Genomic DNA, 11,785 nt, shown 5'->3' with positions numbered 1-11,785 from the left:
CGCCCGAAATCAGTCCGTGCATGCGCGGCCGCAACAATGGAGTCCGGGCGCGGCCGAAATCGAGGTTAGCAATTGAATTCGAGTCCGTGCGTGCGTGCGCGGCCGGCGGAGCTCGCAGCAGCGCGGCCGCCGACGGAGCTCGCAGCACGGCGGCCGGCGGAGCTCGCAGCGCGGCGGCCGGTGGAGCTCACAATGCGACGGCCGGCGAAGCTCCTCGCGCGAGAAATATTTCAGAGCGGTTTCTTTTTCGCGCGATGGGAAGGATCGCGGTTTCAGCTTACAAAGCGGGAGTACCCAAAGTTGGTATAGTTAGAGGGTCCACCAAAGGCGGAAGTTACGCTAGGGTGATCGGGAGGCGATCGCATTAGAAGCTAGGGTTTTCCTCCGGAGGGTGGCGTTTCTCGGCGGCGGAGTGGGATCGCGACGGCGAGGTCCTCTCTCTGTGCCTCGTTGGGTTCGTGTGCTCGTGTCTCGCCGCCCTAGGGGTTGTGGGGAAGGGTGACATGGTGTCTCCTGTACGTGCTAAGGTGAGAGGCGGCGGATCTTCGCGGACTCCGTCCAGATCGCCGGTGAAGTCTGGATCGGACGATCTGGCAGCTGGGATTTCGGCGAAGATGGGTGACTTGTTGCTGACAGACAAGGCAGCATCGGGACTGGTTATCACGGGGATCGCACAGGCGAATATCCCGTGACCGAGATGGGCGATTGTTGGTAAGGTCTGCTCCCCAAGGAAACTGATCATAGGAGCACTGGAGAAGGCGATGGATCGTGCATGGGGTTTGCATGGCCCTGCACAATTCAAGGATATTGGTGACAACCGATTCGTGGTCCGTTTTACCAGGGAGGGCGATTGGAATCATGTCAAGAAGAATGGGCCATGGCAATTTGATTTCAATGCGGTTCTGATAAGGGATTTTGATGGATCGGTTCGGCCGTCTGATATGGTGTTTGATACACTGGATATCTGGGCTAGAGTTGCAGATCTTCCCATGGACATGATGAATAGAGTTTATGGTGAATTGATCGGTGGCTGGATTGGCAAATTCATATCAGTGGACGTGGATGAAGAGGGCATTGCCTGGGGTGAGGATTTGAGAATTAGAGTGGCTATCAAAGTGGACCAACCATTGGTCCGCGGAGTTAGTATAAAAGAATCAGAGAAGGATGAGGTAGGGAGGTGGTTTGACATTTGCTATGAAAAGATCCCTCATTTCTGTTTCGATTGTGGGTGCCTTATCCACGCAGAGGGGAAGTGTAGGGAAGATGGTGAAGAACCAAAATAGTGGGGTGAATGGCTCCGTGTGGAACCGAGGAAAACGAAGAACCCACCCAATTTCAGTAAGCCGACAATGTCGTCTGGGAGCTTCAGTTCAAGGACTTTTTCTGCTGATTCTAGAAACAGGGAACCATGTGTGTTTATCCGGGACATTCCGCCAAGGAGAAACATGACAAGAGACTTTTCGTACTCTAGTTCATCACGCACTGGCGTTGATGAACGGCACAGGGAGAAGCGAGAAGTGACTAGTCCAATGAAAGGTCTAGGCGGCAGGATCTATGAAGAAGAATTTGAGGAGGAATACTGTCGGCCCACACAAAGGTCATCTCCACTGAGGAGAGACAAACAAGCCCAAGGCAGGGCCGGCCCTAAGGGGGGGCAGGCAGGGCGGCCGCCCCAGGCCCCCGAAATCAAGGGGCCCCAAATCCTCAAGCAGCTATGTTGCAGATGAACTCATCTGCATCGCCATTACAGCAGATCGGGAACTTCTCTGATACAGTTGAAAGGTACTGGGAGGAAACGTTATGGACGAAGCACTAGGCTGCTTCTGCTGGGCTTGTACTTCGGCCTTTTTGTCCTTTGTTTAGCTTTGGGCCTTTTTTTCTCTGGTTAGATTGGACTGGGACAAAGTAGCTGGACCATGACGTCTAGGAAAGACAATTGACGATGCTTAAAAAAAGGAACCGCATCCACTCAAAAAAAGGAACTGCAGCACACAGTTAATTGTCCACACACTTCATTCTTCCTTGGCGTGTTAATCTCTCTATAATAGATGTCACAAACAGAGGTACGACATAGGTTGGTCGTCTTCTGAAAAAGAGCCCAAGGCGATTCCAGGCAATATCGATATGATATTAGAAGACATATTAAATATTTGTTCGTACAAATTATTTGATAGCAATATTTATTTTGTATGCGCTTTAAGAATTTACCGGTAAAATTTCCGTATAGCATAAATAAAATTATCATTTTTATGCTTATTATAGGGCCTGGATCAAAGAAGGACAAGGTTGTTATTCATCCGTTGCCCATAATAAGGAAGAATAAAAAATTGTTAGTTTGGTTTCATCAATGATCTGTCTGTCTAGGCTTCACGAATTTCTTCATAATCCTTAACGTTTTTGGCGCAGTGGCATTAAATATTCATGTCATCTAAGAATAATAACCCAGCTACTAAACAAAGAAGAGTTGATTGGTCCACATAGATATTTATCAACAATTTAAGGTAATATCTATTGTATCAAAGAATGTATTAAAATGCACGTGAAATATTTATCGTTGAGATTTAAATAGTAATACAAAAATATTAATTATTATTTTAATGATTGTATCGAGGGTCCTGAATCCTAAGTTCGCCCCAGGCCCTGGAAATCTTAGGACCGGCCCTGGCCCAAGGGACCTTCGCGAGGCGTGCTAGGAAGACGGTGGCTTCTGCCCCATCCTCCTCTGTGCCACTGGGCACGGGAGGGAGAAAGAGGGGCTCAAAGCAGGTTTGGCTGCCGGTTGAGGTAAGGGTGGTGGAGGAAGGAGCGGCCCAAGCTGCTGGGAAACGTCAGCGCACCAACTCAGTTTTTGATCGTCTTGAAAATCCTACAAACCCAACGGCGGACTCTGCGGTGCAGGGCCGCCGGGGCCAATGAATCTTCTTATCCTAAACTGCCGTGGTCTGGGGTTGGATGCGGCAGTGGGCGAGTTGCCTGACCTGATTAGGTCCCACAACCTAGAGGTGGTATTCTTAAGCGAAACTAAACAGAAAAAGAAGGTGATGGAGCGCTTACAGTGGAGTTTAGGCTTCAGAAACGGTGTCAATGTGGATGGAAAAGGCAAAGGAGGAGGGTTGGCAATGTGGTGGAGAGATGGGGTTGATGTTTCTATTCGGCCTTGGTGTCAATATTACATTGATGCCGAAATCAGAACGGAGGCGGGTTCGTGGAGAGCTACTGGTATATATGGGGAATCAAGGACAGATCTCAGGGATAAAACATGGGAGGTGCTTCGGTATCTTAGTGCTCAGGACGATTTACCTTGGGTTTGTTTTGGCGACTTTAATGAAATATTGAAACAAGAAGAACAACTGGGTGTGAACCCACGAAGTGAAGCTCAAATGGTAAAATTCCGTGACTGCTTGACGGACTGCTGTCTTGCAGACTTGGGCTTCTCTGGCTACCCATATACCTAGGATAATAGAAGGGAGGGTTCCGCGAATGTTCAGGCAAGGCTGGATAGAGCGGTTGCGAATAGTGACTTTGTACAGCGCTTTCCGTCCACTACTGTCCAACATTTAGTAACGGAAGAATCTGACCATATGGCGATCATGGTGAAGGTGATGACAGGTTCGGACAGCCGGCCTGAAACCCATCATAGGGGGTTTATGTATGAGGAGATGTGGACAAGGCATGAATCCTATGATGCTATGGTTAAGGAAGCGTGGGCACAGAGTAGAGGCCATGGAGGAGGGATGCATGGCTTGTGGAGTCGGCTTAAAGATGTATCTGCTGCTATGAAATCCTGGAGCTATAATACCTTCGGCTCAGTTAGGCGGGAAGTGAAGAAATTAAAAGAGGAACTTGAGGAAGCTAAGGTGCAATCACTGGTTACGGACACCTCACTGGAGGTGCGAGCGATTGAGCAGCGATTGCATGTGATGTATGACACTGAAGAAATCATGTATAAGCGGCGGTCACGGCAGGATTGGCTGAAGGAGGGAGATAGAAATACAAGATACTTCCAAAATCGAGCAACTCACAGGAGAAGGAAGAATACGATCAAATTTCTTAAACGTGATAATGGTGCTCGATGTGATACAGATGCTGGTATGCGGGAGATGGCACGGGCTTTCTACGCAAACCTATTCGCCTCAGAGGGATCATCAAATATGGATCGTATTCTTGATCATATCGATGTTTGTATGTCGACAGAGATGAACTTGAAATTGACGGCGGCTGTCTCACAGAAAGAAGTGCATGAGGCCCTTTTTCAAATGGGCCCAACGAAGTCGCCTGGGCCAGACGGCCTGCCTGCTTTGTTTTTTCAACGCCACTGGGCTGAGTTCAAGAGTGAGGTGGTCGTTGCCGTCCGGGTTTTTTTGGCGGGTAGGAGCTGCCCTCTTGAATTTAATGATACTATTTTGGTACTTATCCCGAAGGTTAACTCGCCTGAATCGTTAACTCAGTTTCGTCCGATCAGTTTGTGTAATGTGCTATATAAGATTGCGTCGAAGGTTTTGGCAAATCGCTTGAAGGAGATTCTGCCAATTCTTATATCTGAAGAGCAGAGTGCATTTGTACCAGGACGGCTGATCACTGATAATGTTCTTATTGCATATGAGTGTACCCAGGCGATCAGAACAAGGAAAAGGAAAACTCCATTGTGTGCTGTCAAGCTGGATATGGTGAAAGCATATGATAGGGTGGAGTGGATATTTTTAGAAAATATGATGCGGAAGATGGGGTTTGCGCAGGGATGGATTGAGATGGTTATGAGATGTATTGCCTCTGCCCGTTTTTCAGTTAAGCTGAATGGTGGTTTGTCGGAAACGTTTGTGCCATCCAGGGGATTAAGACAGGGAGATCCGATTTTGCCATACCTGTTCCTTTTCTGCGTCGAGGGGTTTTCGGCTCTGTTGAAAGAAGCCCAACGAGAACAGCAGTTAAAGGGTGTGCAATTTGGAGCTGCCGGTCCACATATTACTCACCTCCTGTTCGCTGACGACAGCGTCGTGTTCCTGGAGGCGTCGACCAACAATATGCTAGCTCTGAAAAGGATCTTGGGTGACTACGAGATTAGTTCCGGACAAAAGGTGAACTTCCAGAAGTCATCTATATTCTTTGGGAAGGGATGCCAGGAGGATAGAAAGATGAATCTAAAGCAAGTTATTGGCATTGATAGTGAAGCTCTAGCAGAAAAGTACCTCGGTCTCCCGACGGCTGTAGGAAGATCAAAAGATGGTTGTTTTAAACATCTTCGGGAAAGGACATGGGGCAAAGTAAAGGGGTTGAAAGGGCGGGGGATGTCAAAGGAGGGCAAAGGTGTATTAGTTAAAGCTGTTTTACAGGCAGTCCCGGCGTATGCGATGAGTTGTTTCATGCTCACCAAAAAAACCTGTAAACAGTTAAGCTCTATTGCCTCAAATTTTTGGTGGGGAGACACTGAGGGACAGAAAAAGGTTCATTGGGTCGGATGGGATCGCATGAGCAAGTGTAAGCAGAGAGGAGGAATGGGGTTCAGAGACTATGAATGCTTTAACCAAGCATTCCTGGCCAAACAAGGGTGGAGGATGAGCACCCACCCTGACTCCCTATGTGCCAGAGTGCTGAAATCACGCTATTTTAAGGACGGGGACTTCTTGACGGCAAGCTGTCCAAAGAGGGCGTCATATACGTGGAGAGGTATCATACATGGTAGAGACCTTCTCAAATCGGGACTCATCTGGCGTATTGGTGATGGGCGTTCGGTAAAAGTTAGTGATGAAAATTGGATACCAAGGAGTGGATCTCAACGTCCACTGGGACGACGAGAACCAGAGTGCCCTGAGGAACTTCATGAATTTATTCACCATGATCAGGGTACATGGAAGGAGGAGTTGGTGCGCAAATATTTCTTTGAATTGGATGTACTGGATATCCTGCAGATACCAATTGGTAGACCGGGGTCACAAGATTACTATGCATGGAACTTCACAAAAAATGGAGTCTTCTCGGTTAAGTCCGCGTACCACTTGGCTATGGAGAGGAAGCGCGCGGCTAAGGGGACAGCAGAGTCCTCGCGTTCTTTCAGTGATCATAAAGGCTGGCTAGCGCTGTGGGCTGTTAATGTGCCAGGTAAAATCAAGGTTCACATGTGGCGGTTAGTGGAGAATGGTCTTGCGGTCGGATCAGAACTCATTCATAGGAAAATCAAAGACGGCGTTGTCTGTCTCGTGTGCGGCAGAACAGAGAGTTTGATCCACCGATTTTGGTCATGTCCTCACTCAGCGGAAGCATGGGAATTCCTTAGAGAGAAAACAGGGCTACATTTCGAAGCTCCACCGAAAAGGCTGGCATGTCATGCGGAGCTAAAAGGCTGGCTGCTGGATTGGATTGGAAAAAAGCACAAATGCCAGGCGGAGCTCTTCTTCACCTTGATCTACAATCTCTGGCTGGCTCGGAACGATGCTCGGGAGTCGGGTCAAATCCAAAATCCGATTGCGGTAGTTGAAAAAACAGTGGCTGCCGTGGAGGAGTGGCGTAATCGGGACTCAAGGTCACATGCAATAACAACAATAGGAGCGGAACAGTGGTCACCGCCGGAAGCTGGGTGGTGTAAAATCAACACAGATGGAGCCTTCCGCCAAGCTGAAGGCAACGGAGGGGGAGGCGTGGTCGTTCGCGATCACCACGGTAGCTTTCGTGCGGGAGCTTGCCGTTTTTTCACCCATGTTGCAGATGCGGAGGTGGCTGAACTCCTGGGATGTCGAGAAGGTTTACTCCTTACGCGGGAGTTGCATGTGACGAAGGTGGTTCTGGAGACGGACTGCACGGTGATGGCTTCGAAACTACGGCAGAGGGACAAGGATAGATCACTCCATGGTCCTCTGGTGGAGGATATAAAAGAGATCATGGCTGGGTTCGAGGAGATCACGGTGAGGGCGGTGCGCCGAAGGGCAAATAAAGTTGCTCATGTATTAGCGAAGGAAGGCTGCGATAATAAATTGTCTAGGTCTTGGCTTGGTGTTCCACCAGCTGTTATTGTAAGTGTGTTGGATTCCGATGTAAAAAAAAAAAAAGCTTACAAAGCGCGCTAGCCGGCGCATCAGATATACCATTTTCGATAGCGCAAAGTACCGCACACACTAAAATATTTGCAGCGCGGTCCGTTTTACATCGTCTGTTGGAGGACGAAAAATGCATCCGAGCACTGTATATTGACGGTTATTTTAGCGCAGCGCTATTTTAGAGCCTCTGTTGGAGATGCTCTTAATGTGTTTGTTTTCATACTAGCTAGCATGTGCATTACAACTTTATGAGCGAGCATCAATGTCCCATCCAACTGACCAGGGCCTCAGGTATACGTTCTCTGAACAAAGCAAAAAAAAAAAGAACAGCTTCAGTTTGCACTAATAAAATCTCGACGATGGAGGAGGGGAGGATCTTCAAACACAGTTATGAATTATGATGGATACGCAATACTGTAGTAGTTATACAAACCTTTTGGTTTTTTCTTGTTTTGATGAATACACATCAATACATGTAAAGATCAACGAATGCAACAATCTTATATTCCTATATACACAACACGAGAACCAAGCTCCAAACTGAGTGCCAACTGACGAAATATGCTTCTAGGGCCCTATCAACTCTTTTACAAACCGCAAACCAAACCAAACTAAATACAGAGTAGCTAATCTAGGTACCCTCTCGTGGTAAATTAACTACATCCATGAGAAGATCCATTATTTTTCTTGATGGATGGGTCATGGGTGTCATAGGCCTCTTGCAAGCATGGCCTCGAATTCCTCGGCCGACCTCTGGCTCTGCAGTCTCATCTCCTCCCTGAACTTCCTGATGAACATCTCCGCCCTCACATCCACCTCCCCCATCCCACAACCCCCTCTGCCCGGGCTCAGCAAGAAACCCCTCACGCCGGCGCTCCTACCCGCAGCACGTGCCTTGCTGCTGCCACCAGTAGTGGTAGCGGCCGCGGCGCCGGCGCCATGCACGGGTGCCTTGCTGACGACGCCGGCGGTACGGTCGGTGTCACGTGCGAGCTTGCTGGTGCTGACCTGGGGCACCTCCTCGCGCACGACGCTGAGGCCCTTGGGCTGGCTGTAGAGCTCGTCGACGTAGACCGGCGCGAAGCTCCGGTGGTGGCCGCGCTGCACGGACGGCAGGGGCGGGGCCGGTGAGCGATGGTGACGGTGGGCGCCAAGCCGACCAGGGCCTGACCACCGGACGCGTACGACGGTGCGGCGGATCCTGGCGTGCGCGGCGGCGGCGAGGCCGGCGCACCTGCGCAACCACCGCCACGGCTGCTGCCTGCCGCCCCTGACCCTGGACGACGACGAGCTGCGCATGGCGAAGCAGGACATACGGTCTACGTAGCTAGTGCGAACTGATCTTTGTGATGATGATGATCCAGGGAGAGAGAGACGAGCTGAAGAGTGTGTGTAGGAGGAACGCAATGGGAAGATGATCCGATCTTTTGTAGAGTGGGCTGGAGTGATGGGGAAAGGGCGCGTAGGATTTGCTTTCGGCGGTTGGGGCGGGTAAGACTCACGCTATGTGGTTGACTCCACCTCGCTTTGTTGGGTTCGGCTGCGGGGGTTGGCTGGATGGGGCGCACCATCATGGCATTGCTTTGCTTGCTTGCGTCTTCACTGCTTCCTCTTTTCCTTAACGGCGGGGGTTGCCATGCCAGTGCGCCAGAATTTACTAGATTCTGATGTGGGTTTCTTTCTTGTGAGGGAGTATTTGTGAACAATCTCTCCGTTTCAAACTATTGTTAGGAAAAGTTATGTGGTATGAAATTATTGTCATTATTAGATTCGGGCCAATAGCTCCTATGCGACACAGTTGAGTGAAATTCTCCACGGTGCGATGTTGTTGGCTCAAATAGCTACCATGCGTCATTTTTTCTGCTTCAAATAGCTCGCATGCGATAGGCAGCTGAAGCGGGTTAAGAAACTTAGTTAGGATGCGATTAGGTTAGGACAGTGAGGGTTATAACAAGTGGGGTCCACCATGGTCCAGGTCATGTAGAGTCAACCGTTCACGAGTGAGGGTCCCGCACGTCTCAGCGGTCTGCTCGACTCGCGCGTGGTGAACTGGGAACGGCGGCGAGCGGCGGCGCCCTGGGATTCTTCTCCGACAGCGGCCCTTTTTCATCTCAGCAGCGGCGGAGCGTCTATCTCGGTGGCGGCGGAGCTATTGCAGGTGAGTAATTGCAAAACCCTAGTCTCATACCCCTGGATCTTGGCCTGATTTTCTTTTTTGTTGCCGATTTAGAATCTGCGTATCTGGGCGGATCGAGAGGAGCGCGGGCTGAATCGGATGGAGGGACGAGACGATGCTTCAAATCGGTAATGCGCCCCTTCTTTTAATGTTATCGTTATCGATTTGGGGCCGATTTGGGGATCAATTGCTTACGCCGCCGCTGCCCACCATTGACAGGGGAGATGCTGCGCCCGATTCTGCCAGCACGTTCGCAATTACAGTCGAATTTTTTCCATGCAAAGCCAAGTTGAGTGATGGAAGCGTCCAAGACATTGCAAATAGCACCGTGAGGTTGGCTCTTGATCTTGAAGATGTTGATCCGCAGGAATTGGAGGGAAAGGAGGAGGAGGCCGTGCGCAATCTGGTGGAGAAGATAGGGGAGAAGATTGTTTGGGGTCCAGAACAAGAGGTGTCTGTGCTACGGTTTGACAACTATAAGGGTGAATATGTGAGAATTGAAGATGGAGAATCTATGGTTGCTGAAATTGATCGTCAAGAAGGGTGGGAAAGCAATCAAGTAAGTTTTCATGCAGAGCTTATTGATCTACAAACAAATTCCAGAGTAGGTTATGTGCCATCAAAGATGGCTGCACAGATGCAAGATGATGAGTGGGCTTCACAAAGGAGGGGGCAGATGTTGGCATTGTTCACTGAACAGACAATACTAGCTGAAGATATAGGAGCTGATGCAGATGCAGAGGAGGGAAACCATGGTGCTCAAAAGATTGTTGTTGACTGGAATGTAGTAGAGTTAAATGAAAAAACAGATTTAGTCATTGCACCAATATCTGACATTGAAATGGCCAAAATGTTTGGCATTCCGATTGATGATAGAGATGAAGGCGATTAACCGAGGATGACAGTTCTTTGCTGCAGATGTTAACACAAATGCAGGCCGTGGAAATGAGGATGAAGAAGACCTGATGAGACAGGCTGCAGATGATGTGGATGATGCAAATGACAATGAGCTGGTCTGTTTGTATGACAAAGAGAACCCAGTTGTTGAGGTTGGAAAGTTGTGGCCAAATATGAATGAGTTTAGGATGTCTTTTAGGACCTATGCAGTGAAAAAAGAGTTTGATGCCAAGACTATGTGGACTGATAGGAAGAAATTTTATGCTAGGTGCAAAGGCTATGATGGTGGTGGAAATCCATGCAAATGGTACATATCTGCCAGACTACAACCTGATGGAAGATGATCGGGGTAAATCAAATACCAAACCAGCATACATGTATGACCACTTCACAGAGAGTTTCAAATATGACAAACCAGCTTTGGATTACAGAGAAGATTACTCCTATTTTAGCAAAAACTCCAAACACTACTGCAAAAAGGCTTAAAGTGGACTTGGAGAAGCTATACCCCATCAAACTGAAATATACCACAGTTTGGAAGGCAAAACAAAGGGCAATGAAATCATTGTATGGTGACTGGGCAAATACATTTAGGATGTTGTATAGCTTTAAAGCTGAGGTGGAGAAGAGGTCACCTGGAAGTGTGGTGGAGATAGATACAGAGGTTACAGAGGATGGCAGTGTTTACTTCAGCAAGTTTTTTATGTGTTTGAAGCCTTGCATAGATGGATTCAAAGCAGGATGTCGTCCATATTTGAGCATAGACTCTTCTTTTTGGTCGGCAAGTGGAATGGTCTGTTGGCTGCATGCAATGCTTTGGATGGACACAACTGGATGTTCCCAATTGCAATTGGACTGTTTCAATCAGAGACAGAGGCAAGCTGGACATGGTTCATGATGCAACTGAAAAGATGCATAGGGCCAGTTTCACCTTTGGCCATCCACACAGATGCATGTAAAGGGCTGGAAAATGCTGTAAAAAATGTTTTCCCCCATGCTGAGCAGAGAGAGTGCTTTGGACATATGTGGATGAATCTGATAAAAAAATTTAGAGGAGATGAATTTGGGCGCATGTGGCCAGCAGCAAGAGCTTACAGAGCACAGACACATTCCTACCACCTTGGTAAGATCATGGAAGCTTGTGCTGACAATGAATTTGCTTCCTGGTTGAACACATACCATTCTCTGTTGTGGTACAGATCAGGTTTTAATACTGCAATAAAATGTGATCACATCAATAACAACTTGGCAGAAAGTTTCAACAATAAAGTGAAAGATTTAAAAGATTTGCCTGTGCATGACATGGTGGACCAAATAAGGATCATGATCATGCGTTTGTGGGACTTGAGAGGAAGACTTGGTGATATGTTGGAAGGGGACAAGCTTCCAGCAGTGGTACAACAGGTGGTCAACAAGAGTAGAAACCTTTCACATCTATCTGTTGAGAAATCCTCCTTATTTGATGCTGAAGTTAAAGATGCAAGGAGTGTCAAGAGGCATGTGGTAAACATTGAGTTGCAGGAGTGCACTTGCCTAGAGTGGCAACACACTGGAAAACCATGTGAGCATGCCATAATTTTTTTGGCATCTAAACCCAGGTTAAATATGCACCCATATTTGCATGAGTATTACTCAGTACAAAAGTTTAAGGCTGCATATGCAACTCCAATTCCAGCCCTGACTG

The 11,785-nt window shown here is 48.3% G+C and overlaps 2 protein-coding genes across 2 annotated transcripts; one reads left to right on the top strand and one right to left on the bottom strand.

The window, feature by feature from the left end:
• The first annotated feature begins 761 nt into the window (after positions 1-761).
• On the top strand, positions 762-1,920 carry LOC139833827 (uncharacterized). The gene is made up of 3 exons (XM_071824179.1): positions 762-1,169; positions 1,754-1,782; positions 1,890-1,920. The coding sequence occupies exons 1-3, from the start codon at positions 762-764 to the stop codon at positions 1,918-1,920; spliced, it is 468 nt and encodes a 155-aa protein (XP_071680280.1).
• Positions 1,921-7,448: 5,528 nt separating this feature from the next.
• On the bottom strand, positions 7,449-8,435 carry LOC127314389 (uncharacterized). Its single transcript, XM_051344851.2, has one exon. The coding sequence runs from the start codon at positions 8,340-8,342 to the stop codon at positions 7,737-7,739; it is 606 nt and encodes a 201-aa protein (XP_051200811.1). The 5' UTR covers positions 8,343-8,435; the 3' UTR covers positions 7,449-7,736.
• Between the last annotated feature and the right edge of the window lie 3,350 nt (positions 8,436-11,785).

This window comes from Lolium perenne, chromosome 7 (assembly GCF_019359855.2).
Source record: "Lolium perenne isolate Kyuss_39 chromosome 7, Kyuss_2.0, whole genome shotgun sequence".
Lineage (NCBI taxonomy): Eukaryota > Viridiplantae > Streptophyta > Magnoliopsida > Poales > Poaceae > Lolium > Lolium perenne.
The sequence above is the reverse complement of the archived record's forward strand: the minus strand, read 5'-3'. Positions and strand labels throughout refer to the sequence as shown.